We start from the raw sequence: 23,450 nt of genomic DNA on the forward strand, positions 1-23,450 counted from the left end.
CCTTTTCTGTATGGGCAGTTTCAGAGTCCTGGGTTCAGTGGGTTCAATTAAAAAAAAAAATTCCGGTGAGCACTTTGCCTGCCCAGCCTCCAGTAGGGGTTTTAAGCTTTTCCTCCAGTTCCCAAACAATAGTCCCTGAGAGTCTTATTCTTGTAATGTCCTCCTATGAGCTGTTCTCCCTTCTCCCTCAGGACTGTGCCTTGTGGGGGTACCTGGAGCTTCAGTGAGCTGAACCAACCCCTTTCCTCTTAGGAGTGGTGCTCCCAGGCTGCAGGAGAGGCAGGCAGGCTCCATCTCTCCCTTCTGAGCTCTGGTTGGCTGATCTCACAGGGCACTCACTTCAAACTCTCCACAATGCAGGCACAAATCCCAGCTTTCCCCAGTCTGTCTCCCCAATGCAAGCCAGGAAGGTGAATGCCCATTCAGCGATCAAAAACTCAAAAACACACAAAGCAACAAACAGAGAACCTGCCCTGTGAGGTCCCGGTACCCCTGTGCCTTGGAACCAAGCAGGAGGGGACACAAAGTCAACCTCATGCAGGTCTGCTGCATAGCTGATCTCTGTAAAGCTGGGGCAGCTCCTTGCGCTCTATCCTGGCTCCCCTCAGAGCAGGTTAAAAGTCTCTGATTCACCCCACTGGCAGCTCTGGTGGCTATAGTCTGATCCGCTCCACCAGCAGCTCCAGCAGATGGAGTCCTGATCTGCCAGGCAGGCTGCTCCGGTCCCTTTCTGGTGGTGGGAGGGCTCTCTTTCCCTCCCTGTACCACACAGTTCAAATGCTTTCTGGGGTTCTACACAGTGCCTTACAGGAAAGCAGAGGGTCCCTGTAGGCGGCTGCTCAGTGCCGCTCTCTGGGCCCTTTATATTTGGAAGCTACACACTGTGGGACAGCCTTTCCAGGGTCAGCACCGGGTGTGAAAAACTCCTTTCCCAGCTGCTGCCATTAGGCACGCTATTTCACTGGGAAGGTGCGGTTCCCCCTCCCAGGCACACTATTCCCCTGGGTCCCTCTGCCCTCCAAGCATGGGTGCTCCTTCCCTCCTCTGCTCCGGGTGTGGGGTCCCAGCTTGTGGATGCCAGTCCACACTCCCAAGGGGCGGGAGCTTTGCAGCCTCTAGCCCTTGGGGCTCGGAGCCCAGCACTGGCTTCAGGGGAACTCCCCCTTTTTATGCCACCCTTCTCTTACCAGGCTCTATGATGTTTCTTCAGTGCTCCCTATTGGCAACTATGTCCACTCAGGTATATTTACCTTATTTTGCCAAGCTGGTTACGCAGTATTTTAGCAGTAAATAGAGTCCATGGCCAGGAGCAAAAGTGCCGCCATCTTCCCTCTCCTCTCATTGAAATCTTAAAGCCCCTATAGTTATTTTCTAATTGTTGTTCTAGGACGAATCACATGTCTTAATTTATCAGCCTACTTAAGCTTATTCCAATGAGAGATAGAAAGATTGCTTATATATAATCCCATTCCTTCTTCCTCCTTTTTATGCTATTATTGTTACTCATATTTATGTATGGTACAAACCTAAAAATATACAGCTTTAATTACTTTATGTAATTTTATGCCTAAAGATGAGAAAAAAGGAGAAAAAGTATAAATTTATAGAGTTTTATATTTATCTTTTTCTTTACCATGTCTGATTCTCTACACTTGTTCTTGTGGTTCAACTTACCATCCAGTGTCATTTATTTTAATACAACTTTGCTCCAATCTACCTCTTTTGTGTTATTATTGTCGAGTATATTAAATTACTATATGTTATAAGTCCAACAATGCAATTATATATACTTTTGAAATATACAATTCCTTTAAAAAATCAGTTAAGAGAATAAAGGAGAAGCAACAAGCATTTATACTGTCTTTTCTAATTACCCACTTTGCCGGTGCTCTTTGTTTTGTGTGTGCGGTGTACTCGGGTTACTGCCTGAGGTTACTTGCTTTCAGCCTAAAGAACTTAGTATTTCTTATAAAGTAGGTCTGCTACCAACAAATTCTCTCAGTGTTTGTTTATCTGCCAATATCTTTATTTCACCTCCATATTTGAAAAATATAAGATAAAAGATGCTTGGTTGATGGTATTTTTTTTCTTTCTTTCAACACTTTCAATATGGCATCCCACTGCCTCTGGCTCTATTGTTTCTAATGAGATGTCAACTGTTAATATTATTGGAGTTCCCTTGTAAATGGTGAGTTATTTTCTTTTTTCCCCAGATTTTGTTTTTATCTTTGGCTTTCAGCATTTAGACTATGGGATATACATCTGGGTGTGTATCTCTACCATTATTGTACTTGGGGTTCATTGAGCTTCTTGGGTGTGCTTAGAAGTTTTTGAGTATGAATACTTCTTTTGGAGGTTATAAAATACATATTTTGAAATTTCATCTTTCATGTCAACACGAATTGATTGGTAGTAACTACCTGGAGTATTGTGGGAGAAGATTTTGAGACCATGTAGTCAAAGGCATGAGTGCCACGATCTGTTAGAGGTGCCTGCCATCCTACAAGGGGAGAATGGGAGCATGTGTCACTATTTGCCACTTGTGTACCAGGAGGCAAGTAAGACATAATACATTTTTCCCTGTATGGGTTACATAATTTAGGTCTTTAGGTATGAGGATAATGTGCTGGAATCTGTTGGTTACTTAAGCTTCTTGTACTTATTTAATTTTGGAACATTCAGATTTAATTCCATAAGGATTAACTCATGAAACTGGTAGAAAGTATTACTGTGGATAAAAAAATATGTATGAATCAATTATCCATATGTACTTGAATAACATCTGAGTCACATCTGATACTTATGAACCAAGTGAGTACTCTTCCTCCCTGCTGTCCATATAAAATTCATGTGGTTCAAACATATATGGATTTTAGAGCTGAAGCATTCTGGAAACCACCGCTCCACTGACTTTCTTTGAGAGAGAAGTAATTTAGTGATTCAGAGCTATCACATAGAATCTTGAATTATAAGATTATATAAGAACTGACTTTGTATGCCATTTAGCCCAGTTTCCTGCTAAGTCAGATAGCAAAATGATCATGGTCACTGAGTTTCCCCAGCTTTCTGGATAGCTGTCTGATACAAGAAAGATGCCAGCCTTGGCAGTTCTCATGCTGTGGTGTCCCCGCTTTACCTTTCAGCAATCAGAGAAAGGCTACCCAGGAGGGTACTGTATGGAAATGGAGGATCCATCAGTCATTTTATTGAGTTTAGGCAAATATTAAATACCAACAAACAAACATAGGAAAAGGCATAGTGTTGATAGTTAATTTCTAATAGGCGGTTCACCAAAATGCTGTGGCCAGGACTGGGTATAAAATTTGCAGGGCCCAGTGCAAAATAAACATGTGGGGCCCTTTGTTCAAAAGTTATGAAGAATTTCAAGGCAGTGATAGTAAAGTGTAAAGTCAAGTTAACTCATTAAGTGGGTGGTGACCCTTGTGACTGCACAGGTCTCACACTCAGGAAGCTGGCCTTGCTGCTGGCATAACCTGCCTTGGAAAATCCTAGTGTAAGAACAGACTGTGCTTTGCCTGTGCACATATTAGTTTATTCATTCTCTATAACAGTAGTTTCAGGCAAAGTTGTGATATGCATAAAATTTATCTTTCCAACTCTAACCTCTAGAACTTAGTTATCTATTTCTACCATTGTGCTCTCTTATTGCTAGAAGTGAGGGGAGACTAGAACTGAGTTGCTAAGGATCAGTTCTTCTAGCTTTCATCCAAGAAATAAATATTTTTCAGTATCTTCTGCTGTACTGCCTAATATACCAGCCACTAATCACATGTGGCTAATTAAAATTAAATTAGTTAAAATGAAATGAAAATTTTAGTTTTTTGGTTACATGACCACATTATAAGTGCTCAATAGTCACATGGCAATCATAATAGACAGCACAGGTAAAAAACATTTCCATCACTGCAGGAAAATTTACTGGACACACCTGGTCTATACATTCCCGGTCAGGTGCTGGGAAACAGGGGGGAAGGAGAGATCATTCTCTTTGGAACTGCAGGAGCCTCATTTCCTGCCTTTCTTGATATAAGGTGGGAGGAGAATGTGAGTGTGCATAAGGAAGGTGCTGTGAAAGCATTCAGAATGGAGCCAAGAAAATATTCAAACTGAGGCATGTGAGACCGAGTGGAAGAAACAAAATATGAAGGTAGCTGATTGGATTATGTGGATTAGAGGGAAGAGAACCTGAGCAGAATTTTAATCAGTTTTCAGTGTAATTATCAGTTCTACTCTCAATTAAATACATACTTATTATATAACCACTCTGTACAAGGCATTAAGGATTGCCATTGAGCTCGAAAGAACTGATTTTAAAAAAATAATTTTTATTGATTTTAGAGAGCGAGGAAGGGAGACAGAGAAAGATTGATTGGTTGCCTCCCATACCCACCCCAACGGGGGATTGAACCCACAACCCAGGTATGTGCCCTGACTGGGAATTAAACCTGCAACCCTTTGGTGCATGACACTCAACCAACTTAGCAACACAGGCCAGGGCTGAGCTTGAAAGAATTTGAAGTTCACCTTTCAGGCTCCTCTGCCTCAGCTTTAAATATTGATGATTGTCAGGCATTAGCTCAAGGCTCTTATCAGCATGTAACTTGAGTGATTTTATCCAAGTCTTACGAATCAACCACTACTTACATGGTGATGACTCCCAAATTCACACATTGCCCATTCATATTGTCCAGCCGTGGTTCCGGGACCATATATACAGTGCCTGCTCGGGAGTTTCATGGTGTGACTCAGAGGCATTTCAGACTCACCGTGGCCAAACCGAAAAGTATCAATTTCTTTTTTTTAATTAAAAATTTTTTTTCAATTACAGTTGACATACAGTATTATATTAGTTTCAGGTATACAACATAGTGGTTAGACATTTATACACCTTAGGAAGAGATTCCCCTCATGAGTCTAGTACCCATCTGACATAGTTATTACAATATTACATAGTAATTACAATATTATTGACTATATTCTATGTAGCTGCAGTTTACATCCCACGCACTAATCTTATATCTTTTTTCCTCCCATTGTTCCTAGCTCAGTAAATGGATCATTGTTCAAGTAGTAATTATAACAAGAACAAGAACCACCTAATTAGTAAGAATAGCAGCTAACATTTATTGAGCACTCCTTTTATTCTGAGCACTTTAAGCACATTGACTTTGACCCTCATAATAATATTATTGCGAGATAAGAGAAAGTATATATCAGTCTCTGCTTGGGTTCCTGACACAGAGCTCGGGAAACCCTTGTAAAGTCCCAAGTAATAAGATCACAAGGATCTTTTGTTCTATTGAGGCAACTCGGGGTGGACTACTGGATAGGGACTGGTCACCAGAAAAACAAAACCATTACCAGAAGCTTGGACTTTCCAGTTTTATCCCCACACCCTCCAGAGAGGGGGAGAGGGGCTGGAAATGGAGTTAATAATTAATTGATTGTGCCTACGAGGAAACCTCCATAAAATCCCAGCAGCACAGGGTTTGGAGCTTCAGGTTGGCAACACGCCCACACGGGAGGGTGATGCACCTCACCCCCAGGGGAGAGAAGCTTCTGGGCTTGGGACCCTTACAGACCTGGCCTTATGTGTCTCTTCATCTGGCTCTTCATCTGTATCCTTTATCATCCCCTTTAATAAACTTATTAATGCAAGAGTCTCCCCTGAATTCTGTGAGCTGCTCTAGCAAATGACTTGGACCTGAAGAGAGGGTCATGAGAACATCCTATTTGTAGCCAAGTCTGACAGAAGCTATGGGTAACCTGATGTGGGGGAGGAACAAACTCTCTGCCTGTAAGGTGATTTTGGTTGGTCTAATAAAACAAACAGAAATGAGGCAAGAGAAAATAACCAAATTTAACACATACATTTGTATGGGAACCCCTCACACATGAGAGAACCAAAGACCCCACATGAAGGAGAGGTTCAGAGAAAGAAAGGGGGATTGAAGTATGTACGACATCTGAGCAAGAGATGCGGTAAGGTGCCTTGGGGGATTCAAAGGGTCACTGCAGGGCGATAAGAAGAGCAGATGCTTAGGAAATAGAAGTTTGTCCTGTATTATGGGCAAGGCCCCTAATCAAGTTTTCCTAGATAACTTAGGGAGGGGCAGAAGTTTCTCCGGAGCCTGCAGCTAAATTTGCCTTTAGCTCAAAACAATCTGCATACCACACAGGCACATCTTGGGGTGATTCACTCTGAACCCCCATACTGGGGACCCACTACTTGCAACTGGCATCTGAAGAGGGGTGCGTGCGGTGGTCTTGTGGGACTGAGACTTTAACCTGCGGGATCTGATGCTATTTCCAGGTAGACAGTATCTGAATTCTATCTGAATTCTGTACTGTCAGAATTGTAGGACACCCAGCTGGTGTCACAAAGAATTGTGTGGCATGGGAAAAACCCACACACATTTGGTTACCAGAAATGTCAAGAGTGAAGCGCTTGTGCGGTAATAATGTGAGTAATAAAGGAGACACAGAGTAGGGACAAACTGTTTTTTTTCTATACAACTATGATGTATTATTATCACTACTACCATTTTACAGATAACATACTGGAGACACAAAAACCATGGGTACCTTTCCCAAGGTCATACAGATAGAGGGTGACAGAGCTGGTACTTGAACACACATCTGTCTGGAAACTCTGCTCGTACTTGCTCTTATCATTGTACAGTCATGTCCCCTTGTTATAATTATTCAATTACCATGGCCAACTGTGTTCTGAAAATATTAAATGGAAAATTTCAGAAATAAACAATTTGTAGTTTTAAATTGGGTGACATTCTGAGTAGTGTGATGAATTCTTGCTTCGACTTGCTCTGTCCCACCTAGGATGTGACTCATCCCTTTGTCCAGCGTATCCACGCTCTACACACAGTGCAAGAAGATAGTGAGAGAAAGATCACATTCATATAACTTTTATTACAGGATATTGTTATAATTGTTCTATTTTATTATTAGTTATTGTTGTTAATCTCTTTCTGTGCCTAATTTATAAATAAAACTTTATCATAGGTATGTGTGTGTTAAAGAACAAACCTTATATTCCCCAAGTAGCATTATCTACGCTAAAAACCCATAATACTGTCAATGTAAGAAACATCCAAAGCTGTAGAGAATTTTGGTAAGAGTTTAATTGAGCCAAACTGACGACATTTGCCAGGGAGCAAGATCTCAAGTGCTACAGAGAATAACAGTCTGAAGCTTCTGTTATGCATTTGAAATTAAAGGAGCATAAGGAAGGTTACCTGGAGGTGGGAGAAAGGATTACAGGATAGCTAACAAGATTATGTGCTCTCTTGAAGGTGGTTATGGTTTACTTCAAAGGTGTGTTAACCTAGATGCACAGAAACAATGGACAGGGCTTACTCAAGGCAAAGGTAAACCTGACTACCCACAATGACCTGCCCAGTTAGGAATTTATGTTCAGATCACCCTGTGAGGTTACTTTCCATAGAATCCCCTTTTTTGTTCTCAATACCAAACTTAGATTTAATACCTGATCTAAATGTAGTTCCAATCTCTCTCAGAAATGTAATCTTAATCAACAATCTACATTTTTTTTTTATCTTTTAAATTTATCTTTATTGTTGAAAGTATTATAGATGTCCTCTTTCCCCTCCACTTACTGATCCCCTCCACCCTGTGTCCTCTCCACCGCCAGGCCTTTCCCATACTATTGTCTGTGTCCATGGGTTATGCATTTATGCATATAAATTCTTTGATTCATCTCTCCACACCCACTCCCCCACCCCCACCTTCCCCCTGAGACTGCTCAGTCTGTTCCATGCTTCTGTGTCTCTGGATCTATTTTATTCATTATATTCCACATACAAGTGAGATCTTGTGATACTTGTCTTTCTCTGCCTGGCTTATTTCACTTAGCATAATATCCTCCAGGTCCATCCATACTGTCCCAAAGAGTAAGATATCCTTTTCTTTTACAGCTGCATAGTATTCCATGGTGTAAATGTCCCACAGCTTTTTTATCCACTCATCTACCGATGGGCACTTAGGCTGTTTCCAGATCTTAGCTATTGTAAATTGTGCTGCTAGGAACATAGGGGTGCATAAGTTCTTTCTGATTGGCGTTTTTTAGGATATGTTCCTAGAAGTGGGATCACTGGGTCAAATGGCAGTTCAATTTTTCATTTTTTGAGGAACCTCCATACTGTTTTCCATAGTGGCTGCACCAGTCTGCATTCCCACCAGCAGTGTACTAGGGCTCCCTTTTCTCCACACCCTCACTTGTTTGTTGATTTGTTGACAGGTGTGAAGTGATACCTCATTGTTGTTTTAATTTGCATCTTTCTGATGATTAGTGACTTTGAGCATTTTTTCATGGTTCTTGGCCATCTGTATGTCCTCTTTGGAGAAGTGTCTATTTAGGTCCTTTGCCCATTTTTAATTGGATTCTGGCCAAGCACCAGTAAGGTATTCTGTCACTGTGAGCCCTCTCTATCCCCCTTAGAAAAAAGACAAAATCTGCATGATATAAACATTTCTCCCCCCCCCCCCCCGTCCAGCCCCCCCCCCCAGAGAAAAGATGTTCTGGACCAAAAAGAGTCCTTTTTATTCTCTTGTTAATAGCCCCCTTGCCCCACCCTCCTTCCTATAAAAACCTTCCATTTTGTAAGACCACTTGGAGTGTCCTCTGGTTGCTGGATGGGATGCTGCCCAATTCATGAGTTTCTTGAATAAAGCCAATTAGATCTTCAAATTGGCTTAGTTGAGTTTTTTAGAACATACATATAGAAAAAACATAGTATATATAGAATTTGGTGCTACCTGCAGTTTCAGTCATCTACTGAGGGTATTGGAAAGTATGCCTGGTGGATAATGGGGAGCTACTATAGTCCCCAGGTTGATCTACAATCCCTATCAAAATACCAACTGGATTTTGGGTAAAAATTGAGAAGCTGATCCAAAAATTCAAATGAAAATGCAAGCAATCCTAAATAGCCAAAACATCTTGAAACAGAAGAAAAAAATGTTACAGGACTCATATTTTCCCAATTTCTAAACCTATTACAAAGCTACAATAAGTAAGACCAGGTTACTGATTCAGGATAGACATATAGACCAGTAGAATAGGATTGATATCCAGAAATAAGCTCTTACATTTATGGTCAATTGGCTCCTCACAAGGGTGTTGTGATTTTGTAATTTATAATAAGAAATATATATTTGGTCTTTACCCATGTTCCTGGCACAGAACTCCTAAAATCCTTGGAATTTCTAAAGTGAGAACAGAAATTAAGGTGTCTTTTGTTATTCATAACAAGCTCTTTTCCACCTCACAGGCGTTTATGTTAATGACGTGGCTTTTGAAAGCCCCTAACAACATGGGTTTGTTGCCAGGGTAAGCAACCCTGTGATTAGAGAATTGGAACTTTCAGTTCTTCCCCCTTCTGGGAAGGAAGAGGGGCCAAGAGCTAGACTTGGTCACTAATGGCCAAAGGTTTAATCAATTGTGCCTACATGATGAAGCTTCCATAAAAATCCATGAACTATGGGAGTCAGAGTGTTTGGATTGGTGAACGAGAACACATACATGTGTCAGCAGTGAACTGCACACCAAATTCCACTGGGACAGATACTCCAGTGCTCGGGACCCTTCAGGACCTTGCCCTGTGTATCTATCTGGCTGTTCATTCATATCTTTTATTTTTTTAAAAAATATATCTTTATTGATTTCAGAGAGAGGAAGGGAGAAGGAGAGAGAGAGAGATAGAAACATCAATAATGAGTCATCATTGATCGGCTGCCTCCTGCACACCCCTGACTGGGGATCAAGCCCGCGCCCTGGGCATGTGCCCTGACTGGGAATCTAACTGCTATCTCCTGGATCCTAGGTCAATGCTCAACCCCTGAGCCACAACCGGCTAGGCTCATTTATATCTTTTAATATCCTTTGTAATAAACTGGCAATCTAGTAAGTGAAACGGTTTCTTGAATTCTGTGAGCCTCTCCAGCAAATTAATCTAACCAAAGCAGGGGGTCATGGGAATTTATAACCAGTAGGTCAGAAGTACAAGTAACAACCTGGGCTTGTGATTGGCTCTGGAGTGGGCTGGGGAGGGGGGATCAGTCTTGTGGGTCCGAACCCCTAACCTGTGGGATCTAATGTTAACTTCAGGTAGACAGTGTCAGAATTGAGTTAAACTGAGGTCACCTGGCCGATGTTGCAGAATTTTTTGATATGGGAAAATCCCACACACATCTGGTTACCTAAGTTTTCATTTTGAGTAGTGCTGTGAGTAGAGAGGAAGAAACAAACAGGAAAGCTTTTCTACTTTGCAGGTACCAAGACAATTCATGAGTGTGTGTGTGTGGGGGGGGAAGATTTAAAGTTTCTTTAACAAACATTATTGGGTCAACTGGGGATTTATATACAAAAATGATGAAGTTGGATTCCTATGTCATGATATATAAATATTAGCTCAAAATGATCATACAGGTAAATGTAAGAGATATAACTATAGAACTATTGGAAGAAAACACAAGAGAAAATCTTGATCATGGGTCAGACAGTGGTTTTTAGATATGACACTAAAAATGTAAATGACAAAAAAAAGATTGAAAAATTGAACTTCATCAAAACTAAAATATTTTTGGCTGCAAATAATATAATCAAGAAAGTGAAAAAACAACTTTCAGAGTGGGAGAATATTTGCAAGCCATATATCCAATAAGGTACTTGAATCTAGAATACATAAATAACTCCTACAACTCAATAATAAAAGGACAAATAACCAAATTTAAAATAAACAAAGGGCTTAGACATTGCTTTAAAAAACATATACAAATGGACAAGAAACAATGAAAAGATGCTCAACGTCATTAGTTATAAGGAAAATGGAAATCAAAACCACAGTGAGCTATACTTCACATCCACTGAAATAGCTATCATCGAAATGACAGAAAATGACAAATGTTCAAGATGTGGAGAAATCTGAACCCTCCTTCATCATGGATAATGTAAAATGGATAATGTAATGTAAAATGGCACAGACACCTTGGAAAACAGTGTGGCAATTCATCAAACTGTTTGTAAAACAAAATTAATTTTAGTCTGTAACAAGGAATAGAAGGCATTTATTTGAGCAAAAAGTTGCTGCACCCCAGCAGACACATTATAGTAGTAACCTAAATTGTGTTCCACCTAGACAAAGGGGAAGTATCTTTTATAGCAAAAGTTCCCACCCAGGTTCTTAATTAGGCCCATTTTATGTAAATGAGGTATCCAAATTATGCAGTTCTGATTGGACAGGGCAAGTCTCAATCTGTTGGTAGAAAGATGAAAACAGAGTTTCCTTCCCTGCAGTGGTGACTCTGCATAGTGTGAAAGCCCAGAGTTCAGTCTTCCCAGTGTACAGTGTGCAAGAAGCCCCTATCAGCAAATGGCCACTAGGCTCTTATTATTTATAAAATTGGGGCCCTCAGTTGACCGTGGCTAGTCCACCTCAGCAGGTAAATTTCTTCTTGGGGTTCACATCAAATGAATCTTTCTTCTCGGGGTCCACATGTTAGGCATAGAGTTATTATATGACTTAGCAATTGCATTCTTAGGTGTGTATGTAAGTGAAATAAAAACATGTCAACACAAAAACTTGTTCAAGAATGTTCACAGTGAGATTAAAGATGGTGGTGGACTGAGTGGAAGCTACACTGACTCTCCTGGGACCAAACTGGAATTACAACTAAAATATAGAAGAACCATCCTGAATGATCAACTGCAACTGAAGATGAGCTAGAGAGCATCCTCATAACCAAGGAGGAAAAGTAGAGACCGCATACAGACTGGCAGGAAGTGTAGAGGCACAAAAGGGCTGACTGGGCTCCCACAGGCAGCAGCTGAAAGCCCAGAAGGATATCTCAGCTGTGGGGGGTTCCCACTGAGGACTCTGGGGCTTAAACCCCAGGCTGGGCTTCCCAGCCCAGTGCACCAGAACTAAGAAAGGTGCACACATAGCATCTGGCTGTGAAAAACAGCAGGGTTTCTGTCTGCTAGGGAGAGACATCTGGAAATGCAGGCACCCTCTTAAAGAGACAATGCACAAAGTTTCGTGTGCAGCCACTCACCTTGGGCTCCAGCAGAGGGAGGGCAGAGTGGACTAGAGCTGTGTGAGGAGAACCTAGGGTTGTGGGCTCTTGAGATAGAGCTCAGAGGATTCCTGTGCCAAAGTCCTTCCCCCATATTGCAGATGCAGACATTTACCTTCCAAGCAGCTTTTGCCTGAGGCGGAAGCACTTGCCGCATGCAGCTGGAAAACCTCTGCCCAACCCAGGGGAGTTTCTACAGCCTGAGGCTCATTATGAGAATCAGATTAATCAGTCTGCAGTCCTCAGAGTGCTTTGAGTCTTTGCCTGATCTGCTTCTGGACCCAGGCCTTGGAAAAGCAGACTTTGGTGTGCATCTTGGTCCTGTCCAACTGCATCCAGCTACAGCAGAGGAGACCTCAAGCTGAGGGTTGTTGATAGCTTCAAACAAGGTACTCAGGGCCAGTGACAAACTGCGCCTGACATTTGCCTGCACCAGAGACCCTCCAAAAAGACTGAGAGTCCTAGAAGATCTACCTAGTAGAGAGAAACAAACCTAAACAGGCAGCCAAAATGGGGAGACAAAAAAACAAGCCCCAAATGAAAGAACAAGAGAAGTCTCCAGAAAAAGGGCTAAATGAAACAGAGATAAACAATCCATCAGATATAGAGTTCAGAATACTGATTGTAAGGTTGCTCAACAGCATGAAAAAAGATATGGAAACTATGAAGGAAATTAAGAATGACATGGCAGAAATAAAGAATATATTGGAAGGAATAAACAGCAGATTAAAGTAAGCTGAGGATTGGATCAGCGCATTAGAAGACAGGGTAGAAAAAGTCACTCAATCAGAGACCCAAAAAGAAAAAAACATTAAAAAACAAGAGGGACATCTATAATACTTAGAACAATAAAGGTAAATTAAAAACAAAAACAAAAACAAAAAACAACACCACCAACAAAAAAGAATGTTCACAGTAGCATTAATAGCCAAAAGGTGGTAACATCCTAAATGTCCAATAACTGATGAATGGATAAACTGATGAATGTGGCATATCCATGCAATGGAATATTATTTGACAATAAAAACAATGAAGTACTGATATGTGCTGTGAAATTGATGAACCTTGAAAATATTATGCCAAGTAAAAGAAGCCAGTCGCAAAAGACCAGATGTTGTATGTTTTCATTTATAGGAAAAGTCTAGAATAAGCAATTCTAGAGATAGAAAATAAATCTACTAATCAGTGGTTGCCTATAACTGAGGTGGGCGGGAGTAGAGTGGGTTTGAGGAGAAATGGAGAATGACTAGTAATGGGTATAGGGTTTCTTTTCTTTTCTTTTTTTTTTTTTTTTTTTTTAATATATCTTTATTGATTTCAGAGAGAGGAAAGGAGAGGGAGAGAGAGAGATAGAAACATCAATGATGAGAGAGTCATTGATCGGCTGCAGCCTGCAACCCGGGCATGTGCCCTGACCGGTAATCGAACCCCGATTGCCTGGATCCTAGGTCGACACTCAACCGCTGAGCCACACCCGGCCGGGCATAGGGTTTCTTTATAATGTGATGAAAATGTTCTAAAATTAGATAGTGGTGATGATTGGTCAATTCTGAATATTATAAAAAACACTGAATTGTACACGTGTAAATGAGTGAATTTTATAGCATGTAAAATGTATATCAATAAAAATGTTAAAAAAAGAAGAGTAAGCCAGTGCCTAGCATATGGTAAGCATTTAATAAATGTAAAGTATGACATTTAAAAAAATGTGTCAAGCACAATTCTTTGGATGGTTTGCTATCTCTCCATAGTGGTGAAGTAGCGGGTTGTGTCAAATATGACTGAAGGGCTGAGAACATGGGGAAAGGGTGTAGCAATGACAGAAAGAAGGCCTCTAGCAAGGAAGCTATTTTGGGGATGGAGGAGAAATAGGAATTCTTTTAGGGCATGTTAAATGTTCAAGTGGAAATGTCTACTAAAGATTAATCAACAAGAAAGGAATTTTATCCTCATAACAGGAGAATTTTGGATAAGTAAATATGAAATCTTCTCCATACTGTGATAAGCAAGAGTTTTCCTTTCTAGTGAGCTTGGGGAGATGGTGAGTTGACTGATATAACAACATTATAGGTAGTGAAACGATAGATTGGAAGTAATGTTTAAGTAAATAAAAAAAGTAAACCGGTTATTAAAAATGATCTCTCCCATAGGTGTCTTCAGAAGACATATTCTTCACAACTCCCATCCCTCAGTGTCATTCTCATATTCATGAATGAAGCTCTGTCCATTATACAACGGGCCATCGCCAGTATCATCAACCGGACCCCCTCTCGATTGTTGAAGGAGATCATCTTGGTGGATGATTTTAGCTCAAATGGTGAGCAACTTGATCAAGGAATAGTAGTAAAAACGACCATTTATCAACTGTGCTAGGCTGGAAATGGGTTTTAACTTAAAGTTCAGGACACTTTGGGCTCCTCATATAGGGAAAAGCAAGGGATTATTTATTGATCCCTGTTTGCACTGAACACATTAATCTTCACAGAGTCAAGGCAGAGGATCCTCATCTCAATTACACAGAGGAGGAAAGGAAGACAGAGAGAACACATAGTGTGCCCAAACCGCATGGCCAGTCAGTGGTGGAGCTGAGACAGGCCCAGGATTGTGTGACTCCAAAGCCACCTATGCCTTGTCCATGCACCACGAGGGAGGCTTGAGGAACTGAGGTGGGCTCCAAAGGAGGGTGTCAGACACCACGACTGAATTTAAGTAATTCCTTATGAGGGAAAAAACTATCTTCCCAGGTAGTTAAGCCCAGAGAAAGGAGGAGCTTTGGATGCTGAGACTCTTTAAAGTGGCAATGTCTTTTTGCTCACAGCATCCTCTCCTGGTCCTGGTCTAAACCCCTTACCCCAAGGAGGACATATGGAGAACTGGGAGACAGTGGGTAGGCCTGAGTCCTCACTTTCAGTGGTTTCAGAATCCAAGTTCCTCCTTTATAAGCTCTATGTCCTTGAGGAGCTTAACTTCTCCATGCTACGGTTTTCTTATTTGCAAAACATGTATGTTGATGATAATAACCATCTCATAGACTGTAATGAGAATTAAATGAGAGAATAATGGTAGCTAACATTATTCTAAGCACAGTGCATATGTTAACTATTTTAACCATTACAAAAATCCTATGAGGAAGGAGCCATTTCTTTGCCCAATTCACAAATGCAAAACAAATAAACTAAGGCATAGCCTGATCAGGAGAAACAATCAAGGCTGCAGAGTTGCGAGTCCTAAGCTGGAGGTAGTTCAGCGACTACTATGTATAGAACAGTATAAAATTTCCGTTCCAAATTGATTATCACACTCAGAATTTCTATAGGTGTGCATTTTGTTGGCAGGGGAACTAAAGGCAAACTTGGATGAGACTATTAAGCTTTACAACCAGAAGTATCCAGGACTACTGAAAATAGTGCGGCACACCAAGAGGAAAGGCCTCGCTCAGGCCCGCAACTCCGGCTGGGAGGCGGCCGCGGCCGACGTTGTTGCCATCTTGGACGCTCATGTTGAAGTGAACGCCGGGTGGTGAGGCTCCAGGGGTTTTCTTCTTCTGAAAAAGGGGAGAAAGGGCATATTTTACATGCTGAATATGAGATAGAATAGTGTGGAAATAGGGAAAGCCAACACCAGACCTTACACAAAGGTAAGCTACAAAGACAGGATGCTTTTACTGAGGACTTTGGTTGGCTAAGGATAGTGATCTAGCGCTGGAGGGACAACAGTGGGCTTGGCATGGTGACCCTGACCCCAACCCTGACTTTAACAAATACTTTGGGACTTCATATATACCACTTCATCTAACTTGATACTCACATGCTTATCTGTAAAATGAAGAGATTATCTTTTGTGAGGTGTAAGGTTTTTCCCAGTCCTGAAATTACATGACACAAGGAGAGGTGTGTTCTTTGGAGAATGGAGAATCGGGTAGTAAGGAGTCATCATTTTGGTAACAGGGAGACCCAAGAGGTGATGTAAATTCAGGTAGAATACTGATGGTCCTGGGTCACAGTGGCTCAGGGGTAGTATTTGGGTACTAATATCAAATATACATTTGACATGGGTCAGCTGCTAGCATCCCCAGCTATCCCCAAAGCTGCAGAGCTCTTCTGGGCTCTGGAGTGTTCCTCTCACCACCCAGTGCAGCCCTATCAGGGGTGGGGAATGTCTGACCCTGCCAAGGCAACCATACTCAGGACTCAAAATTCAACAAATCTAGGAGCTTTTTTCATAACTAATTTTTAAGTTGATAATTTTGGACAGCCCGGTAATGATGTTATAACTATCCAAATGGCCCTTGGCAGAAAAAAGGTTCTCCACCCCTGGCTAAATGAAAAAGGTGCTCAATGTCAGGGCAAGGTGCTGGGGGTGGCTTTGTTTGCTTGCTTCTGCTGCTTACTGTAATATCCAACCTGGATTTGTCACATACCTTTCTTCTAGGGCAGAGCCCATCTTGGCCCGGATTCAGGAAGATCACACCGTGATTGTGTCTCCTGTGTTTGATAAGATTCATTTTGACACCTTTGAAGTGGATAAGTATGATTTGGCGGTTGATGGGTTTAACTGGAAACTCTGGTGCCGCTATGATTCACTGCCAAAGGCCTGGATTGACCTGAATGATGTCACCGCTCCAGTGAAGTAAGTCTGAGAGGGCTCAGGAACTTGGTTAGCACATGGGAAGTCAGGAATGAATGGTGTGTGCTGGTAGTAATGGAAGAAGGGCGGGAGGAATGAAGGACAGGGGTGAGAGAGAGAGAGAGGGAGAGAAAGCTGATCCCAGATATGAAATCACAGACACTTTGGGCTATTTGAGGGTTTTCAAGCAAAATAAAGCAAAGTTTATAATGTTTTAGAAAACATTTGGGCCATTTAAACATTTATCAGGCTAAGAAGTAGGGATACTAAAATGAAAAAGATATACTTTTGATAGGCCTTGAAAAGGGTTATGGCCACACAGGGGGTGAGGGAAGCCTATACAAACAGTCCAGCTGGAGGGTTAAGGGAAAGCCTATGGGATAAGAGGCTTGGGTAGAGTTTCCAAGGCCAAACCATCACTGTGCTTCCTATCGAGCACCTCCCTCCTAACTCATTCATTACTGAGAGGTTAGTAACTCTCTTGCTTTGTGTTCACAGGAGTCCTTCCATCATGGGCATCCTGGCTGCCAACAGGCTCTTCCTGGGAAAGATTGGATCTCTGGATGGTGGTATGCTGGTCTATGGAGGAGAGAATGTGGAACTTAGCCTGAGGGTGGGTACATTTCCATTCTTATGGGATAAAGCAGATGGGAAATAATAGGAAGGTAGTATTATCTCTACAATCCTGGAACAAGGATGAATGTCATTGGTTCAAGAGGTGGACAAACTCTTATGTTTCTAGGTCACTAGACAGAGAAATAAGACTCCTGTAGTGGAGCTTTTTGGTGTAGGTCTATATAATCTGGGACATATGGGGAGAAAGGGGTTGAACTGAGGCTCAACAGATGGTATCCCCATTTCTCTTGAGATTCCAGGCATTTTCCAAGCATCTCCTAGAATAAAACAACTTTGTGGCAGACAGCTTTCTATAAGACCAAAGAGAAACTGGGCAAAGGGCCTAGGGGATACAGATGTGTGGGCAGCCAAATTGCTCCTGAATGGACAGCTAGAACAGCTGACATGATAGCGTAAGTTTATGCTGAGATGTAGTCTAGTCTAGGACACATAGCCAGTGATGGGTTGTATAGCAATAAAATCCTGTGCACTGGCTCCTCACTTCAGCAATGATGTCTATTCTCTGACCCTGACAGCTTCTCATGTTTTCTCAGGTCAAATGAATATCCTGAATTAATGTGCTTTATAAGGGAATTAAGAGTACAAACTAAGATAATTGGAGAAATCCAATTGCAAATCCATATTATATCAGTGTGTCAGTTATTGCCACAAAAATGCTGTGTAACCAGTCACCCCAAACTCAGTGACTTACAGCAACAGTCATTTATTTTCAGAGATCTGCAGGTCCACCTGGGCTTTGATGGGGTGGCTCTAAAGGCCCTGGTTTGGAACTAGTGCCTTATTTTTTCTGCCCTATCCAATTTGTCAAGCATCTTATGGCCAAGCCCAACGTCAAGGGGGGGGGAGTATCTTGTCTACAGTGAAGCCATGAAGAACTGGGGCCAGTAAGTTCAACCCATCATGATCAGTTTGGAACAGGTTCCATGCATAAAATATCCCTTCCATAGTACTGTTTTGCCTCTTCTGTATAATCTACAGGCCTTTGTTAAAAGGCCATGACCCTTGGGTTTGTGACTGTTCTTGTTATTTTGCCCCTCTTTCATTTTCCAGCCTAAGGCTGAACTTTTAAAAAAGGCTGCATAAAAGTAGTAAAAATTACATAGGTATTGGAGCCCAAATATTCAGTCCAAATCCCATTTTTCTACTAGAAAGTTTGTGTTATTCTGGGCAAGATACAAGCTCTCTAAGCCAAACCTGCTACATCAAGAACCTAGCATGACGAGTGACAGCTTATCCTCGATAATGAGTTAATAATAAAAATAATAATAAGGATGTCAGGGTGGTGGTGTAAGAAATGCTGGACCTAGGCTCTAATCCTGTCCCTGCTAATTCCCTGTGGACTAAATTTCTATAAAATATACCCCCCCACCCCCAGCTCCAAAATTCTGTGCCTGAGACCAGGTGACCTCTTGTCCATTGTGATTTCTGCAGGAGCAAGATGATTTCCATTCTAAAGCTTATTCCAGCCTACTCCCTTCAGTTTCTTTCCAGTTGAGACTCATGACCACATATTGTAACCACTTAGGACTCCACCAGGACCCCACCAGGGCCCCTCATTTATATTAACAAATAAACTTTGAGTCCTTGTCTGGGTTGTCCATTAAGCCACAACCATTCTTTGGTAGAGAGAACTATATTTTTGTCTGGTGGTCTTGATCAGTTTTTCCAATTGTGAAATGGAGAGAAGTGTCCTTATTTTAACTTCCCCATAAGAATGATTTACAGTTAAAGCATGATAAATAATTTGAAATGATTTATTAAGATACGAATTAGAATTCTTGTTTGGCTTCTGGGACAGAGGCCAAAATAACAGAGATTTAAATAAGATAGAAATTAGGTTTTCTCTTCCAGAACTGTTTGAACATAAGTAGTTCAGGATTGAGATGGCAGCTGCAGGGCGATGGGGACCAAGACTCTCCCATCTTGTGGTTCTGCTACATTCAACATCACATCAGTATTCCGGTCAGTAGAAAGAGAAAGGGGGGAAAGAGAGAGTATGTTCTTTTTTTTTTTTTTTTTTAAAGGGCTCTACCTGCAAGTTGTGTCTGTTGTATTGCATTGTCCACTACTGGACAATTAGTCTTTAGAACAAGAAATATAAATGCAGAAGTAATTATTTTATGTATGGTCCTTAGAAAATTCCCAAGGTGACCCTAGCTACATTGTGGCTGGGGTGTTCCTACTTACGAGAGCTTCCCATGAGTTTGACTGGAACCCCAATTCCCTGATTTAGGACCTAAAGCCTCTTTCCCATTTTTGAGTTCCTTGTCATTTTCTCTGCTCCTGCTTTCTGCATCTAGGCTGCCTCTCTCTTGTTAGGACCTGTCTTTCTCCAATAACAGATCTTAGAGACCATCAGAGCTGCATGGACTGTTTTATTCTGACATCTAGAGGCCATGGCAATGATGGTGTGCATGGATGTGTATAAATGGAGGGGAAGCAATGGGGCCAACAGGCGAGAGGAAAAACCAGTGTTTGTCAAGCACTGGATATATCCCTGGCGCTGTGCCAGAGCTGAACACATGGACTGCAGAATCAAAATCCAGCTCTGTCACTTACCAGCTAGTAAATTTAAGTGGGATAATAATACTACATGGTGAGGGTTAACGTTATGAAAAATGTTAGGATAGTATGTGGCACAAAGTAAGCCATTGCTATTATAAGTAGAAGCTTCGTGTGTGTGTGTGTGTGTGTGTGTGTGTGTGTGTGTGAAGGGGGTGGGAAGGGCTTTTGGCAAGTGGAATAAATTGAGAGAATAAAATTTGAAAAGTATTGGTCAAGGATAATAGTTAATATTCATAAATGACAATTCTGACTGTTATCTTTTCACTTGAATTTAAGGTTTCTTGTGCCAACTGTTAATTTTTCTCTCTTAAATTCCAGTGGCTTTGGAAAACTCCTTCAACCAGAAAAACTGAAGTTGTATTTGGATTTTTAAATGTTTGGCTACAGAAAATAGAATCTGAAAACAAATTAGCTGTAACCTCCCCATAGTTCTGGGAACGAATAAGGAGAGATGGAGGAGGGTAACGGGAGAAAAGGGGTGCTTCCAGCCAACATTCATGGACGCCCCTGCTCCCTGAGTACTTGTTATGTTATTTAGTCCACCTGACAACGCTGGTGGTGGGTTTGCTCACTGAGAAGGAGTATTTTGCCCCGAGTTATCAGATGTGCAGTGATAGATTTGAACACAGGTTCAGTCTAATTTCAAAGTTTGGCTTTTTGTCAAGAAGCAAGGGAAGGGAATCTGTGGGTTCAGGAGTTGAGGAAGGGACGAAAAACATTGAGTTGATAAGGGTACTGGTCCCTCAGGTGGGTAAGTAAACCAGCAGGACTTAAGTTGCTCATCCCTGTCTCAGGGGCTCCACAGGCATGAATGCAGTAGGTTGCTAAGCACTGCCAAATAGGAGAATTATCTCCCCACACTGCATCTCACTAGGCCACCATGAAGAGAAGACACTGGAGCCATTACATCAATCTCATAGCATTAGATAGTTTTACCATCTACTGGAAGGATGACCATATTTTTAAGCCGAATATTAGAATGTGTGATCTGACAAGTATGTTTGTACCCATCAGGATGACAAAAAAAATATTTAAAATTGTATCATAAGTCATGGTATCTCTCGGTCAAGAACTACCTGTGTTAGTTATCTATCGCTGTGTAACAACATTATTGCAAACTTAGTGGCTTAAAGCAAGACATGTTTACTATCCCACAGTTAACGTGAGTCAGGAGTCCATGCCTGGCTTAGGGGGGTCTCTGCAAGGTTGCAGTCAAGGTGTTGGCCAGGGCTGGGTTCTCATCTAGGACTGACTGAGAAGGATCTCCTTCTAGATTCATGCTGGTTTTGGCAGCACTCGTTCCTTGAAGTCTTCCAGACTGAGGGGGTGTTCAGGTTGTGGCCGGCTCTCATTTTGAAGCTGTCCTTAGTTTCTTGCACTCTCCATGTGGTGGCTCACAACGTGGTGGCTTGTTTCCTTAGAGCCAGTAGGAGAGTGCATCTCCTAGCAAGCTGGGCACTACAGTCTTATGTAATCGCACACATGTAATCATGTACATACTATCATCTTTGCCATACTCTGTTGGTTAAAGGAAGATCACAAGCTCACACTCAAACGGAGGGGAGTAGGGAAGTGTGTGAAGACCAGGAGGCAGGGGTCATGGGGGCCACCTGCAAGTCTGTGCAGCACCTTGTCTTATATCTGGCATGCAGAACAAAGAGAGTTCATGGGACGCTAACTCCAGTGGGATTAGCTCAGGGCGTGGTGACTTTCAGCACTTTGGCACTTTCCTTGGGGATAAATGAGCAGGGACAGACTGCCATTTGGTTTGTTTTGGAGGACTTCCTGAAGGGGGTAGGATTTCTGGAACTGTCTGAATGACAGGAGAGAAGAAGTAAGGTAAACTAAGGAAGGTTGTTTTAGATAAGTGGGTTGGGAGGCAACAGATATGGGAGTGGGAGAACTGATTTTTACCTTTTTTAGAAAATATATATCTTTATTGATTTCTGAGAGAGGAAAGAAGAGGGGGAGAGAGAGAGAAACATCAATGATGAGAGAGTCATTGATCAGCTGCCTCCTGCACGCCCCTGACTGGAGATCGAGCCCACATCCTGGGCATGTGCCCTGACCGGGAATCAAACCACAATCTCCTGGATCATAGGTTGATGCTCAACCACTAAGCCATGCAGGCTGAGCTGAATTTACAGTCTTTAAAAAATGGCTCCAAATTGTTGGTCTCTGTGCATCAGTAAGCTGTACTACTTATCACCCATGGGGCAAGCCTATCCAGATGATTTTTTCCCCTTCTTGTGCAGGTGTGGCAGTGTGGAGGGAGAATCGAGGTCTTGCCCTGCTCCCGGATTGCTCACGTAGAGAGATACCACAAGCCCTATGCCTTGGATCTGACTCCTGCCTTGAGGCGCAATGCTCTCAGAGTGGCCGAAATCTGGATGGATGAGCACAAAGACATGGTCTACTTGGCCTGGAACGTACCTCTCCAGGTTTGTCATGGCATTGAATAGGAGCAGGGAAGAACAAAGGAGGAGGTGGCAGTGGTAGTGGTGGGAAATGGGAAGGGATACAGCAAAAGTCCCATCCCAGCCCTCAAGAATAAGTGTAGACCTGGCTGGTGTTGCCCAATGGTTAGAGTGTCAGTCCACACATTGAAGGGTTGAGGGTTCAGTTCCCCGTCAAGGACACATACCTGGGTTGCAGATTCGATCCCTGGATCTGGTTGGGGTGAGTGCGAGAAGCAACCAATCAATCTGTCTCTTTCACATCAATGTTTCTTTCTCTCCCTCTCCCTTCTTCCCTTCCACTGTCTCTAAAAATCAATGGAAAAAATATCCTTGAGTGAGGATTAACAACAACAAAAAAGAATAAGGGTAAAGTCCAGATGATGTGATGATAGTGACACATTTATGTAGCAATAGTATGTCCCAGACTCATTAATCATCACAACATACTTATTGGGTAGGTTTTATTTTTAATTTTGTATTTAAAAAATTTTCAATTAGAGTTGACATTCAATATTATATTAGTTTCAGTTGTACCTCATAGTGCTTAGGCATTTATGTAACTTATCAAGAATTCCCGGGGAAAGTCTACCAAATTGGCACTGTGTACATAGTTATTACAATATAATTGACTGTATTCCCTATGCTGTAATTTACATCCCTGAGACTATTTTATAACTGCCAATTTTTACTTCTTAATCCCTTCATCTTTTCCACCCATCCCCCAACATCTGGCAACCATCAGTTTTGTTTGTTTATTTATTTTGTTTTTTTAGATTCTGCATGTAAGTGAAATCATATATTTGCCTTTCTGTGTTGGACTTACTTTATTTAGCATAATACCCTCTATGTCCATTCATGTTGTCACAAATGGCAAGATTTCATTCTTGTTTATGGCTAAGTAATATTCCATTGTATATATGTACCATATCATTTTTATGCATTTGTCTATTGATAGACACTTAGGTTGCTTTCATACTTTGGCTATTGCAAATAATGATGCAATGAACATAGAGGTGCATATATCGTTTC

The 23,450-nt window shown here is 41.7% G+C and overlaps 1 protein-coding gene across 1 annotated transcript in view; it reads left to right on the plus strand.

Moving 5' to 3' along the window:
* The window catches only part of GALNT8 (polypeptide N-acetylgalactosaminyltransferase 8), a 57,796-nt gene that overhangs the window by 20,292 nt on the left and 14,054 nt on the right, over positions 1–23,450 (plus strand). The window contains exons 3-7 of the mRNA XM_016215218.2: positions 14,286–14,452; positions 15,471–15,654; positions 16,567–16,764; positions 17,260–17,374; positions 22,218–22,403. Of these exons, the coding sequence (XP_016070704.2) occupies positions 14,286–14,452; positions 15,471–15,654; positions 16,567–16,764; positions 17,260–17,374; positions 22,218–22,403 (850 nt within the window). The remainder of the gene's footprint in view (positions 1–14,285; positions 14,453–15,470; positions 15,655–16,566; positions 16,765–17,259; positions 17,375–22,217; positions 22,404–23,450) is intronic.

The sequence above is a fragment of the Miniopterus natalensis genome, chromosome 2 (assembly GCF_054644295.1).
Source record: "Miniopterus natalensis isolate mMinNat1 chromosome 2, mMinNat1.hap1, whole genome shotgun sequence".
Lineage (NCBI taxonomy): Eukaryota > Metazoa > Chordata > Mammalia > Chiroptera > Miniopteridae > Miniopterus > Miniopterus natalensis.